Source organism: Odontesthes bonariensis, chromosome 21 (genome assembly GCF_027942865.1).
Source record: "Odontesthes bonariensis isolate fOdoBon6 chromosome 21, fOdoBon6.hap1, whole genome shotgun sequence".
Classification (NCBI taxonomy): domain Eukaryota; kingdom Metazoa; phylum Chordata; class Actinopteri; order Atheriniformes; family Atherinopsidae; genus Odontesthes; species Odontesthes bonariensis.
Window position 1 is genome coordinate 20,816,598 of NC_134526.1, and position 17,423 is coordinate 20,834,020.

The window sequence follows — 17,423 nt, forward strand, 5'->3', positions numbered from 1 at the left end:
TTGTATGTACCACTTCTGCTCTGTTGTGCTCTAGTTTTCCGGATGGATTGGCTCGATAGACGTCCCAAAAGACATGACTTGAGGGGCCATTTGATGTCAAAGGGAGATTTTTTTATTTCTTTTTTTTTTGACAAAACTGAGAACGCGATGGTGAAATAACGGAATGGGTGTTAAAAAGCTGTTGCGATTAGCCCACACTCCCCTTGTTGCCTATTTTGTGTGTTGTTTTTTTTTTGTTTTTTTTTAACTGAGTGGCTTGCTGTTCAAGCTTTAGCGCAGAGAGCAGTGTGGGGGGGAGAGAGCGCGACAGACCGACGGACCGCTAGTCCGTCTATCCAGCTGCCCCAGCCTCTGCAGAAGCGCGCAGGCACACTCACACATACACACACTGAGACAAGAACGCGAGCACGATCAGCACTCGTGCACGCGCGCGAGGAGAGAGACCGAGAGACGTTCGGAGCGGGTCCCATGCATGGTTTGCAGCCTGCCTGCCCGAGCCTACTGTAGTAGTCAATGAGCGTGTGCGTCTCTGCGTGCGTCCGGCGGCCGCTCGCCTGCCTCTTCCCTCCTCTGCGCTTCTCTCCTCCCGGGACAGGAATAACGGGATACAGGGAGCTCTAATCATACGGAGGCAAGTTGAGCCCCCACAATGCGCGGGGCCAGCAGAGATTGCAGTGGAGAATCAGCAGCATAGGCGCACACACACACAAACACACAAAATGAAGATTGGATTACAACAACAGTAATTTGATTCGCAGCTGCGCGCTTGTGAAGTGCTAAAACGGAGGATTTCATTCATAATTTTCTTTTTTTTCGGAAACGGTGGGAATTATTCATTGCCAGAGATTCTGTGATTTTTTTTTCCTTGTCTTTCCCTCTCCTGTTGTGCAGTGTTAGTGAGAGTGATCACCATCAGAGGCTGCATGGTTTTTCACGGGAGAGTGTGGACTGTTGCAATGTCATCTCACACCACTGTTTTGGAGCTCTGTGGAAGGGAGATGCTGTAAGTACTTTGTTATTTCTCTCTCTGTATCTGTGCGTTTTCTCTGACGATCCTTCTCCGTTGATCCGCGGGCGCCGCACAAGCGTCCCTTATCCCAAAGTGCGGCACCACGCCATAGAGAGCACAGCTGTCCGTAAAATACGATCAAGTTGGATTTAAACGGCGGATGGCAGGCAGCATAAGACGTGTGAAAAAGAGGGAAATTAAGCTCTTTTCTCACGGCTCTGACGTTAAGTGCTAATTTCCTCTTAATTCACAAGGCTGGCGCAGTGAGTGGAGCTCAGGCAGCCACAGTCATCATCCACACAACACTTCCACACATACGTACATGTTTAAGATGAAAGTACACCTAGAATATGAATGTGTCTAAAAGGGTTGGGGGGGTATTTTCTCCTTTGTAGTTTCTTTTGCACCAGTCCTCTCCCAGTTATACACATCTAACATAGAGAATCATGTTTTATCCGAAACAGATTACCTTAACTGACAGGCTAAATAAAGCCCATTTTGGTGATTTCATTCTTAGGCTGGAGAACACATTGCGGGATTTTGGTCGCGCCTCTGCTTGGCACAACTTCCAGCAGCTCCTCTCCATCCCATATCAGGACGAACGATGTGTTTTGCACTGGAGAGATCTCCAAGAAAAAAGCCTCTCGTTTTTATAAGTTGTAGTTTAATTTCGAGGACAGACATTGCGACTGTTCTCTGCTGATTCGTGACATAAAGTGAACCCAAGCCCTGAAAAGAGAGACGGGGAGAGGAAAAAAAAAATCTGTGTGTAATGAGTGCCTTGGCCAGGAGTGGAGGAGGCAGGTCCACGTTGTGCCAGTGGGGGTCGCACTTGCATTGTCTTGGCTTCATGGAACCTAATAATAAGATCCAAATAAATTTACATCCACCCTCCCATCCCCGAGCTCCTCTCCTCTCTCCTGTTCTCGGGATTCAGTCACGTTGAAGCGCAGTGGTCCTGTCACAGAAAAGCTCTCCTTCCCTTCTCTCCCTTTGTCTATAAGAAGGCGTCAGCCTCTGCCCATAGAAGACCAATCTATATTTTCACAACACCAAAAGAAGGGGGGAAAAATATATTAACCGGGACCTCTTCCCATATACATTCAGGGCTTCCACTCTTTCCACTAAAACAGAAAGACAGTGTTCTCATATCCTTTTACTCTGTGCTTATCATACCGATCAGCATGAGTGTGAATTTATGTGCTCGCTGGTGTTTTTGTGCAACAAAAGACACATGCACACAAAAAGAGTTTCAAAGTAACACTGCTGTAATCTTTTTTTTTTTTGCCAGTTTTGAAGCCTGCCATAGGGACAAGGGTGTGGGGAGAAATACAGAGACTGAGATTTTAAGTGTGATCTAGGATTGATCTAGGATTGATTTTTAATGTGACCTACATAAAGATGTCAACACTATAAGCAGGGCGTAAATCTAAAGAGATTCGGTCCAAGGAAACATCTGAAAACAGTAAGGGGTTAAAATTCAAGTTCGAAACAGGCATAAAAGTGTTTCTCCGGCAAAGCAGCATAGCTAAACTACGTTTCAAATGAATCAATGTTGTCCATGGCCGAAAAATTCTGAAATTACTTCTGACTCTGGCCTTCCGAGGTAACCTCGGGGAAAAGATTCCTTTTTGCTGTTGGGCAAAGACAGAAAGACCACGGCTCAGATCTTTGTCTTTTGCCTTAAAGCAAGAAAGACCGATAGCAGCTAACATATCAAGCATATAAAGCAAGTGTAGGAACATATAACATGTTCCCCTGACAGACTCTAGTGACATAATTGCCATTCCCTCTTGTTTTCCATTTCTTTCTGTCTCTTTCTCACACACACACACACTCACACAGACACTCAGTGGGTTTGTTATAAGGTAAAGAGGTATGTGCAGTGGGCAGCCAACATGCTGAAGCCTGAGTGGTAACAGACGATTACTTCCACTGGGCTTCTCATGGGCGCTCATGCACATGTCAGGGCACCTGGAGCAGATGGCTGGGGCCTGAGAGAGCGACTGAATGAGGGAATCGCTGGGAGAAAATTCTGTGACAGGGGGGAAGAATGTCAGGTACAATTTGTGTGTTTCGTGGGCAACTTAAAAGAGCACTCAAGCAAAGCTGAGGGAACTCAACGTTAAAAGGAAGGATTAACGTTAAGAGATAAACATTGAGGTGTTTCTCTACTTTAAGTTCGGGGTAATGGCATTGCCCTGTTCGAATTTTGAATTCAGCTCAAACCGAAACCACCGCAGAAGACATTGCTGCTTTCAGTGCTCAGACCTCGGAAGAATCTTCAATCGGACAACTTTTCCCAGACAATTTGAATTATTAAACTGATCTGTTTTTGGTAACATTTTAAGAGCTGCATGCAGTGTTATTAGAGATGCTTTGATGTAAATGGCACCTTATAGAACCAGGACATTTTGACATTTTGGCCTTGACACATGTGCTTCAGAGATATATATACATGAACAGCTATAACTCTAACTTCCTTAGGTGGCACTTTATTGAAAATGGTTAGAATACTGTACATTGCACAGACTCAGGAGCACTTTAGAAAAGTGTTATCATAAATTCCAGTTAAAATTCCTGGATTTGTGTAAACAAGAATCTGAAAAGCTCCTGTACTCTCTGGACCTGACCTCAATGGAGACAAACTGAGGGACACTGTCCTGTGGTCTGACTAATCAAATTATTATTATTGATATTGTTATTATTAGTTATTATCACAGTAGCAAATATGCTTCTGTCCCCTCTTTTTTTTTTTTCCAAATGTGTTGCTGGCATCTCTCAAAATAATTACAAAAGCGAAGTTTGTTTTTAAGGAACAAGACATTTTGCAATTTTCAATAATTGCTCTATGCCGTCTCCGTATTATGTTTTTCCATTTAGATAAGGTTTAAATTTGCAAATTGTTGCATTCTGTTTGCAGCATCACAGCATTAATGGGAATTTTGGAGAATGATTGAAAATACTCGAACAGAGGGGATGAAATTATAAGTTTTGTTATTTGATTCAAATAAACCAGAGTCGCCTTTGGTGGATGTAATGGATGGTTTGTGCAGCGAACAATATTTCTTGGACAGTTAGAGAAAAAAAAAGCAGATGCAGAGGAAGAGGGAAGAGGGAAGAAGGAAGAAGGAAGAAGGAAGAGAAATGTTTTCTTCAGTATTATGGCAATTTGAAAAAGAAATATAAGCCTGCATTGTTTGATAAGCTCAGTCACCCAAAAGTGACAAAACAACAGCAAGCAACAGCTTTGTAACTGTCTTACATTTAAATGTTCTTCCAATCTCCACACATGGTTACTTCATTTGCAAAGGCAAGCGGACCCATAACTTTAGTGGCACATTGTTATTCATACAATTTGGCTTGGTGTTCCTCAAATGAAAACAAAAATCTCATTTCATATTGAAACTTTTCAGATAGAATGGGACAGAAGAGTACAGAACCTGAAGAAACAAATTAGTTGGGGCGAGATATGAGTGGAGATGGATGGAAATGGTGGGCGTGAAGGGAAACAAGTTGTTTTAGAATCAAATTGTATTTTTAATCATTCTTTCTATAACTTGGCATGCATGGTGAGATAAATATGGACTGGGATGATGATGGAAAACAATGGAGGAACAAGGATTTGAGGAATGGTGGAAAAAGCACCGAACTCCCCGGTTATTCAAAACGATGGACAACAGGGAGAGTCAAATAAGTCACCAAGACAGTTGAAGGAAAAGTGAAGACATGTGATGGGAGGGGGGTTAGTTGGTTTGAGGGTGTAAAGATTTGAAAATCTCAACGGTAACACAGACAGAGACCATGGAGGAGTGTGAAATTTCAAATAATAGAAAAAAAATGACTTATGCAAACATCATAAGCCATGGCAGCACAGAATAAAAATGGTTGATGTTGAATAAACGTTTGAAGGATGAAAGCAGTATGAAGGATGAAAGGCATGATGGACAGATAAGGGAATAGATGGCAGGGTGATGAATGAACGTAGCATAATGAAGGAGCCAGTGTGGGCCGAAAAAACAAAACAAAACTGCAGAACCAAACATCTACAAACCGGAGAATATGCACAGTCCACTCACACGCACACCATCTGGGATGTGGCATAGTAAAACATACACTTATCATCCTCAGTGTCAACCATTCTGACCCCAACTCTGTAAATAAATCATATTCACAGAGTATATACAGTCTGTTAATGTAATTTTAATGCAGTTTGGGAAGATAACAGGAAGAGCAAATGTGACTGCAGTGGTAAATACAATCATTTTAATCATCATGTAAAGAGAATGCAGCTGAATTATTGATGCATGGGAAGTCTAGTTGTGTGTGAAATGGAAATGTAGGCTTAGTGACGGCGAAGCAGTGTGGGAATCGTGGCAATAATGTAGCAAGAGATTTTTCACTGCTTCAGTGGCAAAAAGAGAAGAATTAACCTCATAAAATGTTTCTTATTCACTGATGCTTGGGAATTATCCCTCTAAGACCTGGTATTCATATGTACAGGCGCAAAGTGCTTGTTTTGTTATTTATGTTCAGTAGAAAAGTCTATGTGTGTTTGTGTTGCCAGTAGTATGGATGTGACTGCCAAACATCATTTATTATTGTGGTGCCAAGGAACGGTAGCCTTGGTGTGACGACAAACTGCCCAATACGCTTTGGCTGAGCATGTTCTCTCTCTTACCCTTTGTATCTCTCTCCTCATATAGTGCTTCTTTTCCCCCCTCTCCGCATTGCTTTTACTTATTCTCTCTGATTATTATCCCCAGATTTTCTCCACTTCCCAAAATATCCCTGCAGTGCCGCAGAGTTGAGACAAGGAAAAGAAGAAAAAAAAAAATAACCCCCGTTATTTTGTTTTTCAGTTTTTGCACACCACCAATGGAGCCAAAAAAATAATCTTGTCAGCAATGGACTAAATCTACCAAATACGTGCTTGTTTGACCTTTTAAACTTTTTGGTTTTGCAAGCACCAACACTGTAGTTAGCGACAGTAAAAGCTGTGAGTGCAACTTATTAGAGCATTATGAAGTGCCCTAGTAGCTTCTCGTAATTGCTAATTCATTAATAACATAAAAACACATGAAAGAAGTAACTGAGTTCATGTGTGCAATATGTTTACATAACATATGGAAGGATCTATCTAGAAGTATTTAGGTAATCCAAAAAGTATGTCTTACTAAGCCCCTGTGTGTCTACACTGTTTTGACTGTGTGGGCTTTATATGTCGTCTGGAAGCTCACACCCACGAATGTTTGATGGGCCTGCTGATGCTGTGATAGTAAAATGTAATACACCGATCAGCCACAGCATTACTATAAAACCACTGAGGTAAAGTGAGCAAGATTGATCATCTCATTATGATGCAATGTTCAGCTGGGGAACTTCATGTCATGGTGTTAATATGTGGAGGTCACCTGTACAACATTGTTGTGGACCCACAACACCAATAATCCCACAGCAACCAGCACTCCTTGATGACAGTGGCTTCCCCAAATGTGCATCCTACTTTACCAAAAAAAACATGATTCTATGGCGTCTACCAGGCCTATAACTTTCCAAGATCCCTATCTGATCATAAGGCACCAGAAGAAGCCCAATCTTTTGAATTAAATTTAAATGAATTACAGTTTATCGATACCCTTGCATAAATGATATCCTTGTATGGGTGATAAATAAAATGGAAAAATAACAGAATAGATCAAAAAATTTAAATCAGCTGACGAACCTCTGGAAAGCGGAGACAGAGGCGGGGTTGAAGTCTTCAGAGATCGCCATATAAAGCATTGGGTTGTTTCGTTTGTAGTCTCACAACAACTGAGGTAATAATGTTCCATGCAGCCTCAGCGGGTAACACAGGTGAACTCTCGCTAGACAACATGGACAGAAAGTGAAAGCCAACAGCTCAATATCCAAGTGCAGTAATGCTCCTTCTCAGTTATATGTCCAGTAGTACACTATCTGGTGTTGAGAAGTGCTGCAATCCCTCCTCCTTTATTCTTACGACTCCATCTGCAGTCTCTGTCTGCCCGCATTGTCTGAGTCTGTTTCTAAAGCCATGCCTTTTGAAACACATAATACTGCATTTCAGCTATCCCCGCTGTGTCCTTGTCAGCACTCCAAGCTATGTACTGCTCAGCCACTTTATTTGCTTCGCGATTTCATGTTTATACAATGATTGAAGGTTTAAGCTTCCTCTTTTCTGTCGGTTTTGCTCCGATTTAAGGCCATCTGGACATTATTTGGGCTTTAGAAAGCTCAATAAGCAACTCCAAGGTTCAAACAACTTTCCTGTTTGCTTGGTTGTGCATTGTAAAAGATGTTAAAAAATGATCAGAACTACTGAAGCAGAAATCCTTTCAGCAGTGCAGCATCCAAACCAGGGTAGAAAAATGTTTCAATTATTAACGTTTTCACGGAAATAAACTCAGTTGAAGATCCCAACAAGACTAAAAGAAGGACACAATATTACTAGAGCTACTGCAACATGCCTGTGTTCACCTTCTTGGGTCAGAGTTGATTTCCCATAAGAGAATCTTGATAATATGAGGCAGGTGTTGTTAAGGGTGTGGCTGATTGATGAAGTCAGTGAGGTGTCTTCTCATCGGATGAGCTAATGATTGAATTTATGTATCTCTGGTTTGGAAAATACTCGCTGACCACCATTATTGGAGACTGTGTTTATATTCTCTGTCAGTCTGTGAGTTGGAAAAACATGAAAGTTAAGAGGGATGGAGATGATCCCTTGACAAGATGTATGTATGATGTTGTTAATTCCTGCAATTCAAATAAATCCCAGTTCTTCACAATTAAATTATTTCAAAAGTTGTCAGAGCAAGCCTCCATGTAATCTTACAGCTTTTTTTGGTAAAGGAATGTGACGACCTCTTGACAGAGACACTAAGAATCCATTAAGCATTATAGCTCTCTCTGCAGTGAATGGACTGAAATATGGATGATTCATCTCTCAATCTAACTGTGCTTTGGCTGGGGGGACAAGCAGTCCTTTGCTTATTTAAAGAAAAAAACACAGGATGACACAGTGAGCCCACATGCATTACTCAGCTCATATAAAGCCTTCCACCGCAGTCTCAATTTTATTTCAAAATCCCAAAGTATGACAAATCCTTACCCACAGAAAATGATACAAAATCATCATCATGTTTTGAAATTCCAATGCAGATCCTTTTTTTTCCTGTTTTTGCCCATCTTTAGGCATGTAGGGTGGAGCAATCATTGAAATGCATGCAAAGTTGTGGCAATCAATGAAAATTGAGTAGAAAAAGTTTAAATGGTCTCTGGCCATGGAGTTTTCAAGTAATTCCTTTTTAAACTTTTGACATTTTTGGGGTTTTACACAAACTAAGAACAAAGAACTACGAAAGAAATGCATCACTCTGTCCTATTGCCGGCATTTCTTTTTGCATTACTTAGCCACATGTTGGGGTATCGGTATGATTTTTATAAAGACGTCACTTCTGAGTAGAAATGCTGTGTAAATGAGACAAGTTTCTGATGAACTCATGATCTCAGCACTTGCACGTATGCGGCCTCCCGCAGAGTCATGATAAATGATAGCTCATGTGGATCGGTCACGCACCGATAGGCTTTGCGCAGACACAAAAACATACGGTTCTGTCAGTCAATCTCATAAATCATCAACAGTACACACAGGCACAATTTGTGACCATATGTTTCATGCTCTTATGCATTTCCTCACGCTCTGTTGTTCAGCACACCTGCTCATATATCTTACAACATATGATGATGTCTCATGCTCTCTGAGCACCAGGTTTGCAAGGAGGCCAGTGAGTGTTCTCTCTTTGGGGAGATATGGGGCGTTGAAATGATGACATCATTTAGCTTTTTCTGTTGATTGGTGCAGCGTATCCACTGCACCTGCATGCCTGTAAATGCTCACATGAACAGTCCACCATTCACCTGTGCACAAGTTCTTACACACGCGCACACACAAGCATTTGCTTCAGCCGTGGAACTCGATCTTCATACCCTGCTCGTAGCTCTGTGAGGTTCTACCCAACCACGGCAATCTTCTGAGTTATATGCTAACATTAGTTTTCAGACATGGTCTTAAGCACAATGCTAATATAGCAATGTTTAGCAGGTCAGTATTAAATCAAAATTAAATCAAATTTATTTGTATAGCACATTTCATGTACAAACAATTCAAAGTGCTTTACATAAAATAAAAGCATTGCAGCAGGGAGTGGAAGAAGCATTAAAAATACATAAAAGAATATGAAGAGAAACAAATAAAATAATTTAAATGAATTAAAAAACAAGCAACAGTCTAGATAAGTTAAAAGATATTAGCATTTCCCATGCAGCACTAAACACAAAACCGAGAACTGAGAAACTAGAAGAATAAGATTATTAGTCCTTGAGCAACGCTGCTAACGTGGTTAAAATAATAGTAGTACTTGCTAAAAAACACTTAGGACATAATCTTGAACTAATGGAACAACTGGCAGCAACTACATTTCACACTGTTTGTCATGTGTCACATGTGAAATCCCCCTTGATAGCCTACTCTAAATTATGCGTCAATCTTCAGTGAAGGCTGAGAGGGAAGTTATTACACTTTACTGTATACACTGTATAAATGTCTACATGCCTCTACTGAACTGCACAGCCTGTTCCTGAATCAGCTGATCCCAGCAGTCGTGACCATCAAGTATACGCATGTTAGTCATGTTCTCTCTCTCACACCCTTTTGCAACTTCCTCCCAAGGACATCTCCCTCCTCACAAGGTTTATGTGTTTGATAAACTTACTGAAGAGAAATTGAATTAAGAAAAAAATAGAAAGCTACTTGACTGTGTGGGCTAAAAGAGCTGCGCATTAACAATTTATCTCATCTGCTTTTTCTCTCCATCATCTTTCCACTCTTCTCCGCTCGATCTTCTTCACTCTTTGATTTGTCTTCCTCTGCACTGTTTCCCATCATCCTCTATCCACGCAGGGGATGAAGTGGTTTCGCAGTATGTCCCTCAGCACCAAAGGGAGTAAGAGGAGGAGCAGAGGGAGCAGCAGTTCTGGGAGTGGAGGAAATAGTGTGCCGTTCTCCTTGGCCCTCCTGTTTGTGGTGACCATGATGGCTGACCCCGCAGCAGCTCAGAAGCAGAGGAGTGGCGGTGGTTCGGACAAAGTGCCAGTCCTGAACATTGCGGTGATCCTGGGACGCACACGCTACATCTCAGACCGGGACATCCGGGCTCTGTGGAGCAAAGAGGATCCAATCGACGTCAATGTGGTCACACTGCTGGTCAACGAGACTGACCCGAAAAGCATCATCACCCACATGTGCGACCTGATGTCAGGGACCAAGATCCACGGAGTGGTGTTCGGGGACGGCACTGACCAAGAGGCCATCGCCCAGATTTTGGATTTTATTTCCTCGCAGACGCTCATACCCATCCTGGGCATTCATGGAGGCTCGTCCATGATCATGGCTGATAAGGTATGGGGGATTCCCAGGATGCATGACAGTGAGGATGGGCAGCGGGTGAAAAGGTGATAGATGGAAGAATGAATGGCTATGGAGATGTTTTTGATGAATGAATGAAGTTGTGCAATGCAATGCAGGGTGGGGTCTAATGGGTGAATGGATGAATAAGGATTAATTGTTGTGTTGTCTGTTGTTGAGTCATTTGCCAAAATGTCTGGCTTTTGTTACTCAGCCTTTGTTAGCCGTCTTTGTAGTCTGTTAAAATCTTACTGACTGAGGAGTGACACGACAGTTAGCTGTTCCTTAAAAACACGAGTTTACTGGAGAAGATACAGAGAGGACCAGCAGGTGCTGGCAGACAGATGATGTGGAGGAAGACAAGGTGGTAGGAGGATGAGGTAAGTATCTGCAGAAAAGTGTTGGAGGCTTCAGAAGTATTTGAAAAGCAGGTGGAGAACAGGAAAGGGCGAAGAAGAAGATTTGTGACTCAAGAGAAAAAAGAGAGAGGACAGAAAGAAGGAATCACGAAAGGAGTGGGTGTTGTGGTTGTCTGGCCAACACTGGCTGTGTGGTCCAATGGGCTGTAATATAGGAAATCTTCATTCATTGTGCAAGATTCTCTCAGACAAGGTGCAAGAGGCCTGATTGGTTGCCTGATTTAAATAGGCAATGCTTCCCCTGCCTGCCAATCACTCTGAACCTTGAATGGGAATAAATCAGCACGCATGATTGTGTGGATTCATGTGTCAGCGATGAGCTCATGGAATTCATCACATTCACAATGGAGCTATACTTAAATGTGTTATTTGCCTGGGAGATCAAAGACGGCTCACCAGCTGTGATGGGTGTATTATGGGACTGTACTTGGGTAAAATCATTCTCATTGATAACAAATTTGAGGAAAAGGTGGCCAGATGTGGGTAAAACGTAGGGCAGTTCAAATGTAAGTAAGTAAGAGAATAATGTTATATATCTATTATAGAACTCCTGTAGGGTACAAAATAAAGCATTACCATATGAGTACAACCTGTGCTGAAGCAGAACATCATCCAGGTATGACACCATCGCCATTGTTTCTTGCCCGATTTAGAAAGAAAAGAGGACATAACCACCAATGTAAGTGCCCATTTGGAAGGAGAAACAAAAACAATGTCTTCATCGATGACATCATTGTTGTGCTGTATGATGCACTTATTGTGTTTGCTGTACTCCTCACAAACTGCCAACCTCAGCTGAATATGGCGGTATCCCTCGCTTCCTCTGATGTTTTGCTGGTGAACATATTGTACAGTTGGACACATCTGGAACACGTGTGGCTTTATACATCTGGGATTGACCGAGACTGACACGTCGTGACACTAAGCTCTCAGAGACACACAGACAGCAGCCACTCCTCTCTCCCTGTTGGTTCTCCGATTTTTAGTGCCTTTTTCATGGGATTTTTTCCCCCTGTAATGACTATTGGAAACAACAAGGTACAACACGTAGTTTGTCAGAAAAATGCTCAAGTATACAAAGAATTATTACTGATGTTTACACCAAGTGCTGAAAACTAAAATGTGACTTTGTTACTGTTATCCTTAGTGTACGAGCCAGACGAGCATTAGCAATGCAGCATTTAACATTTTTCTATGTTAATGCGTCCGTTGAGTTGTTGTAAATTATCTTGCAGGAACTGCTGTGAACAAATTAACCAATTATGAATTTGTGTTATAGCTAATGTTCTCTCCATTACCACGACACTTCCTCCAAATCCCCCCTCCCCCCCAACTTAAAGCCTCAGGTGGGTTTATCCTGCCACTCACCTGATGATACATAGTGTTTCTGTAAACCCTCCTCTTTCCTCAGTGTTTTTTTGTTAAAAAGATCACAACTATAGCTTCAGTTATATTAGAAGAGTAAGATTCTGCCTCCCATTTAATGCCAGTCGCTCCTGCAGATTTCCTATCAATCCTGAGCCTGTGTTCCATGGGAAATCGCATAGAGGCTGGTTTGGACTTTCAGAGATTTATCTCGTTTGTTTAAAGTAAATACACAAATACTTTAAAGTTACCGTGGTAATGGTTTATTGATCCTGTAATGGTACATGTGGCGCCTTTCTATGAGAAAGCAGAAGAGGAAATAAGGGCAGAAAGAGATAAGTTGAAGTAAATAGGGCAGAGGAGAAAGGAGGAGTTGGGTGTTATAGAGGAGGTGGACAGAGGCAGCAGAGAGATGAAGGGGTGAGAGATAATCCCTCATCTTGACCAGAGGGGATGCCGAGTGGAAGGGGATTACTGAATGTACTGATTGGCACTTTCTCTCCACCTATTTCAGGAGCACACACACAGTGGTTTTCCAACACTTCTGAGGATATTACATTGACTTACATCTATTTTCTGGAGAGCCACACAAACCCTAACCATAACCAGCACCTACCTGACCCGGACCTTGATCTGAGTCCCACAACACCCTAAAGGATTTAGTCATTTAATAACTTTGCTGTCTTCTGAGATATCTCTCACAATTTTAGTCCATTAGAGCTGGGGAGGGATGGGGTGGAATGGGACAGGATGCATTGCTTTAAATACTTGGTTTTAATGTTTTCGCATTTGCATTCTGCAAAGTATTTAGTGCTATCATCTATATACATATGAGTATATATATGTATGTATGAATATAAATAAAGTCTGCTTGATTTATTGGTTGATTACACTAATCTTGTGCCAATTCTACATATCAAAAGTGAATTATTTAGGTTTGGAGAGTTGCTTTTTGTCCTTCAAAAGCCACACAGCAATGATAGCTTTTTGACAGCAAAGTTGTTTACTCTCTAAGATCGCGTTAACAGAAAAATTTCCTATTTGTCTGTCTTTGTGTTGCCTCACAGCTTTTTTTTCTCTCCCAAAAGCGTACAGGCTTCCCATGCTTTGTGCAGATGTATCTTATCACTCACCACAATTGTGCCAGTACAGTACAAGCACCTGGTGGCTATTGTAACTGAGGAGGCAGACTATGCAAAATGCATGTGTGTGCACAATCTACTTCTTATAAGTGCATCCTACAACAAAATAAAAAAAAATATTGAGCTTTCAATCAGATTACAACAGATCCTGAGTGATGTTCAAAGCAATACTTGCACAATGCTGACCCACAGCCTCAACTCCAGTATCATCTGGCCTCAGCAATTTAAGAGACCATTGTCAATGAAAGGAAAAATGAGCTTTTATGAAAATGCCCCAATATGATTACATAATAACACTGTAAATTGAACCCAGTGTTTTAATCTGATTGCATGAAAGAAAAGTAAAGCCAAAGTAATGGAGGCGAAAAACACTGACTCACCAGTTCCTTGCAGAAGTCAACCACCCCCTCCTCTCTTTAACTCTTTCATTAAAACTGACTCCAGAGGAATAGTTGCCAGGTTCATCAGTCTTTATTCCCACGTGCATTTTGTTCTGCAGGTTTTTTTTCACTTGCTTTAAATAAGAGAATAATCTCTCGGATGGGACATTTGCTGGGGTCATAATTAGCATCTATATCAGTAGTTCAACCATGCAGTGAAGCCATTTCTTCTTTAAAACAGAGAAAAAGACCAACAGAATATTTTGCCAAGGTATGCATGGACTCCACTTCTACTCAGGTTAAGTTATTCACACTGAAGTAGTGCATTTCTGCATCTGTAGTCTTTTGGATGACATATTGGGTTCCCTTGAGAAGTTGCATTCTGATTGGTAAAAAATGAAGCGAGCTTACCTTGTTTTCCTTTTTACTACATTTTTTATTTCTTTTTTTTTTTTTTTTTTAATAATGTCAGAATTTTCTGATGGGCTAATAATTTCCTTCAAGAATGAAAAGCAGTTTGGGCATTATAGGCCTCCCTTGGCAGCACATTAGATCTCACAGAGTGATAATCATCCACCAATAACTTGAGCTGAATCACAGAATTAAAATATATATAGAAAATAGAGAACATATTTTCCTCTGAAATTTTAGAAGAGCTTTTGCCTCCCTTGCCACCTCTGAGAAGCTGCCGCTGCAGTACCCACCTATGTACGGCATCAAGGTTAAGATACAAAGTACGTTTTTATCGAACAGAAACTTACTGAAAACACAGAAAGTACTGCTTAATCGTGGCCACTGCTTCACGTTCAAATATGCAGGCCTATTTTTTTTTCTAGTCCCCATAGGCTTGCAAAAAACACACACACCGTTAGAACCACTTTGCAGTGCTTGGTTTCTAGTTGATTATTTGACATTTAATTGCAAATTCAGGCCTGAGGTTTGTTCACGGCAAGAGATGCGTAGCCGTAACTTTGTATTTTACCAGTCTGCATACATTTTATTTCTTTATACATACTGATTACGGACTAGAGAACGTATTATATGATCAAAGTTCTCGAGTCAAATATTCAAATAGTCAAATATTCACAATTAGTAGGGTTATACCTGGCAGGGTTAAGTATGTTACTTATATCCACTTCAAAACAACAAAATGTGTGTTTTCCATACCAAATATGGATTAGGAGTCTTCCAATGGCTTCTTTGACGCATCCTCTCCTCTTAACATTTTCATAAAGCTGTTTCCCGTCCTTTAAAGATTTATGTAACTCCTCGCCCTCCGTGGTTAAATGTTTATACGGTTACCCTGTGCGGTAGCGGAGTCTTGTTCCACCTTGTTCCATGGAGATTTTCCCTAATCCTCAAGTGAAGGATGAGGAGAAGCTCGCCTCCAATGATTATGCCTGGTAAGACCCTTGGTGTGTTTGTCTATTCTCGATTACACCTTCCTACTTGTGTGTGCATAGGCTTGTGTGAAATTTCCCTGCGCATGTATGCTTTAGTGCCTTTGGATGCATTTAGCTCGGTGTGGGTATGTGCGTGCGTTTCTACGCGTTTCACTTGAAGGATAAATCTCTTGGTGCTGATGACTTCAAGTCAAAACCATTTCCATGTCAACTTCTGGAGAACTCTATCTGGGAGCTCCCCCATGAAAAAAGTATACTTGCCTCATATAATCTCTCTCTTTTTCTTTTTTTTTTGCTCTCCCTCCATTCTGTATCTCCACCCCTCTCTGTCTTTCATTCTTGCTTGTTAATTAGATAGATGTTGCCGTATCTCCTTGTGTTTGCCCCTCCCATACACCTCTCAGTCTTTCTTGAATAATGCACACTTCCCTGTATTGAAAAGAATACATTATTGATTAGGGAAAGAATTATCTTTCCTTGCTGCAGTCTAAGCAATTCAGCTCGAAGGTGGAACCATGCAACTCCTTGTTTAGTTTATTCCTCCTTTTCGTGTATTCTTCTGAGGCTTCTCTAATTCATTTACTTATTAATTGTGTGGGTGGGTGTCAGGATTAGCCGGTTGATTGGCTATGTGTAATTCTCACGCTAAATGCTCATCGACTTGCTCAAAGGTCAGGAGTAGCGACTTGATCGTGTTTGTCACGAAGCCCTAAAGCTGTGTATTGCAAGCCTTGCCTGCCCTAAGTCAGAGCTGCCTGTTGACACTTCCACTCTGATTTATCTTCTGCTGCTGCAGCTGTTTTCTCAGGCTGTCAGTCCCCCCCCCCTTTTTTTTTTTTATAAAGTATGCGTCATGTAAGAGCAGCAGTGACAAATATCCACCTCGGCTTCGTCTCTTAAAGAAAAACAAAAATTCCATTCCGGATGCAACAAATAAAATCCTTGGGCTCAGAGTCACAGACACGCAAACACTGATCTCCCTTTGAAATTGATTTCCAGAATGACGTAAAACAGTGGCACTTCATCAACATGGGCTTTATCTATTAATTATAGAGCAACTAAAACAGGTTAATGAATATTTTGGTTGATGCAGAATATTAGATATTCTTTCTGTATTCAGAGGTAAGTCTGAGACTCACAGATTTATGATCAAACAGCTGTTAGCTCTACATGTTGCTGGGCTAGCCTTCTTTACCATAGTGCAATAAAAGGGAAAAAAATGAATGTGACCAAGAAGCCTAAGTAAGCTGTATCCTTGCCAAAGCCAGCTACTGATCTGTCCAGTGATGATCCGGTTCCGGCTCTGTTGTTTGAACTTTTTTCTTTTTTTTTTAGCCCCAATCCACAACATTTTTCTGGGAAAAAGTGCCAAGCAGCAAATGTAGCTGTTGCCAGGGCTGGTCGATGACAGTGCAGTGTCTCTTCTACAACACGAACACGTCTCACAGCTTCCACACAGCTCAGTCAGTGCCAGAGAGAAGCAGCAGCAGCAGCACCTGATGGTCCTTGCCGTCTGTCACTCAGAGGGATTCTGTGCACTTTGTGTGAGGGGGAAAAAAAAAGAAAAGAGACACTTTTTCTGTCACTTCTAACTAACTTTCTGAGCGATCACGGTGCAGTGAATTTTAGCCGAAATCAATCACAGGCGTCGACCCGTCTCAGCGCACAAACACATCCATACCCACACCTACACGCTCATCCCTTTGAAACCTTTGGGGTTAATGACAAGATATGTTACAAAAAGCTGTGCATTTTTCATCTAAATTCATAATATCTAAGTTACCCCGACCCGTAACAGGATGCTTACACAATGTGAAGTGTCAGTGACTCGCATCAGGTAATAACAGGATGCCCTGCCAGCCCCAATCTCCTGGCCCTGATTGGCAGAGGCTGTGCCGCATGGCTTCATCCGCAAATGTTGCTCAGTGTTTCCATTCAAGTAGTTAAACCATGACACACAGTGTACCCTCACTCTGAGTGCATTTATATAATTTATGGATCCATAATGGTGAGTTCTATTTGTCGATAAATCCCAGGATTATGAGGGCCACCCATGTTGGTATGATATTCCTTGCGTAGCCGCAAACATGGCGACTGCTGGCTGAAATTGTTCTTCTTTTTTTTTCAAATTCTATTATCAAATAACCACACACACACCTGGTATAAATGTCATTATTAATGTAGTAAATTTGTGGGTGTGGTGTTGCCGTGATCAAAGGAC

General features: G+C 41.5%; 1 protein-coding gene across 1 annotated transcript in view; it reads left to right on the forward strand.

Moving 5' to 3' along the window:
• Nucleotides 1-520: 520 nt before the first annotated feature.
• The window catches only part of grin2aa (glutamate receptor, ionotropic, N-methyl D-aspartate 2A, a), a 145,197-nt gene continuing 128,294 nt past the window's right edge, over nucleotides 521-17,423 (forward strand). The window contains exons 1-2 of the mRNA XM_075453795.1: nucleotides 521-1,003; nucleotides 9,990-10,487. Of these exons, the coding sequence (XP_075309910.1) occupies nucleotides 9,993-10,487 (495 nt within the window). The 5' untranslated portion in view covers nucleotides 521-1,003; nucleotides 9,990-9,992. The remainder of the gene's footprint in view (nucleotides 1,004-9,989; nucleotides 10,488-17,423) is intronic.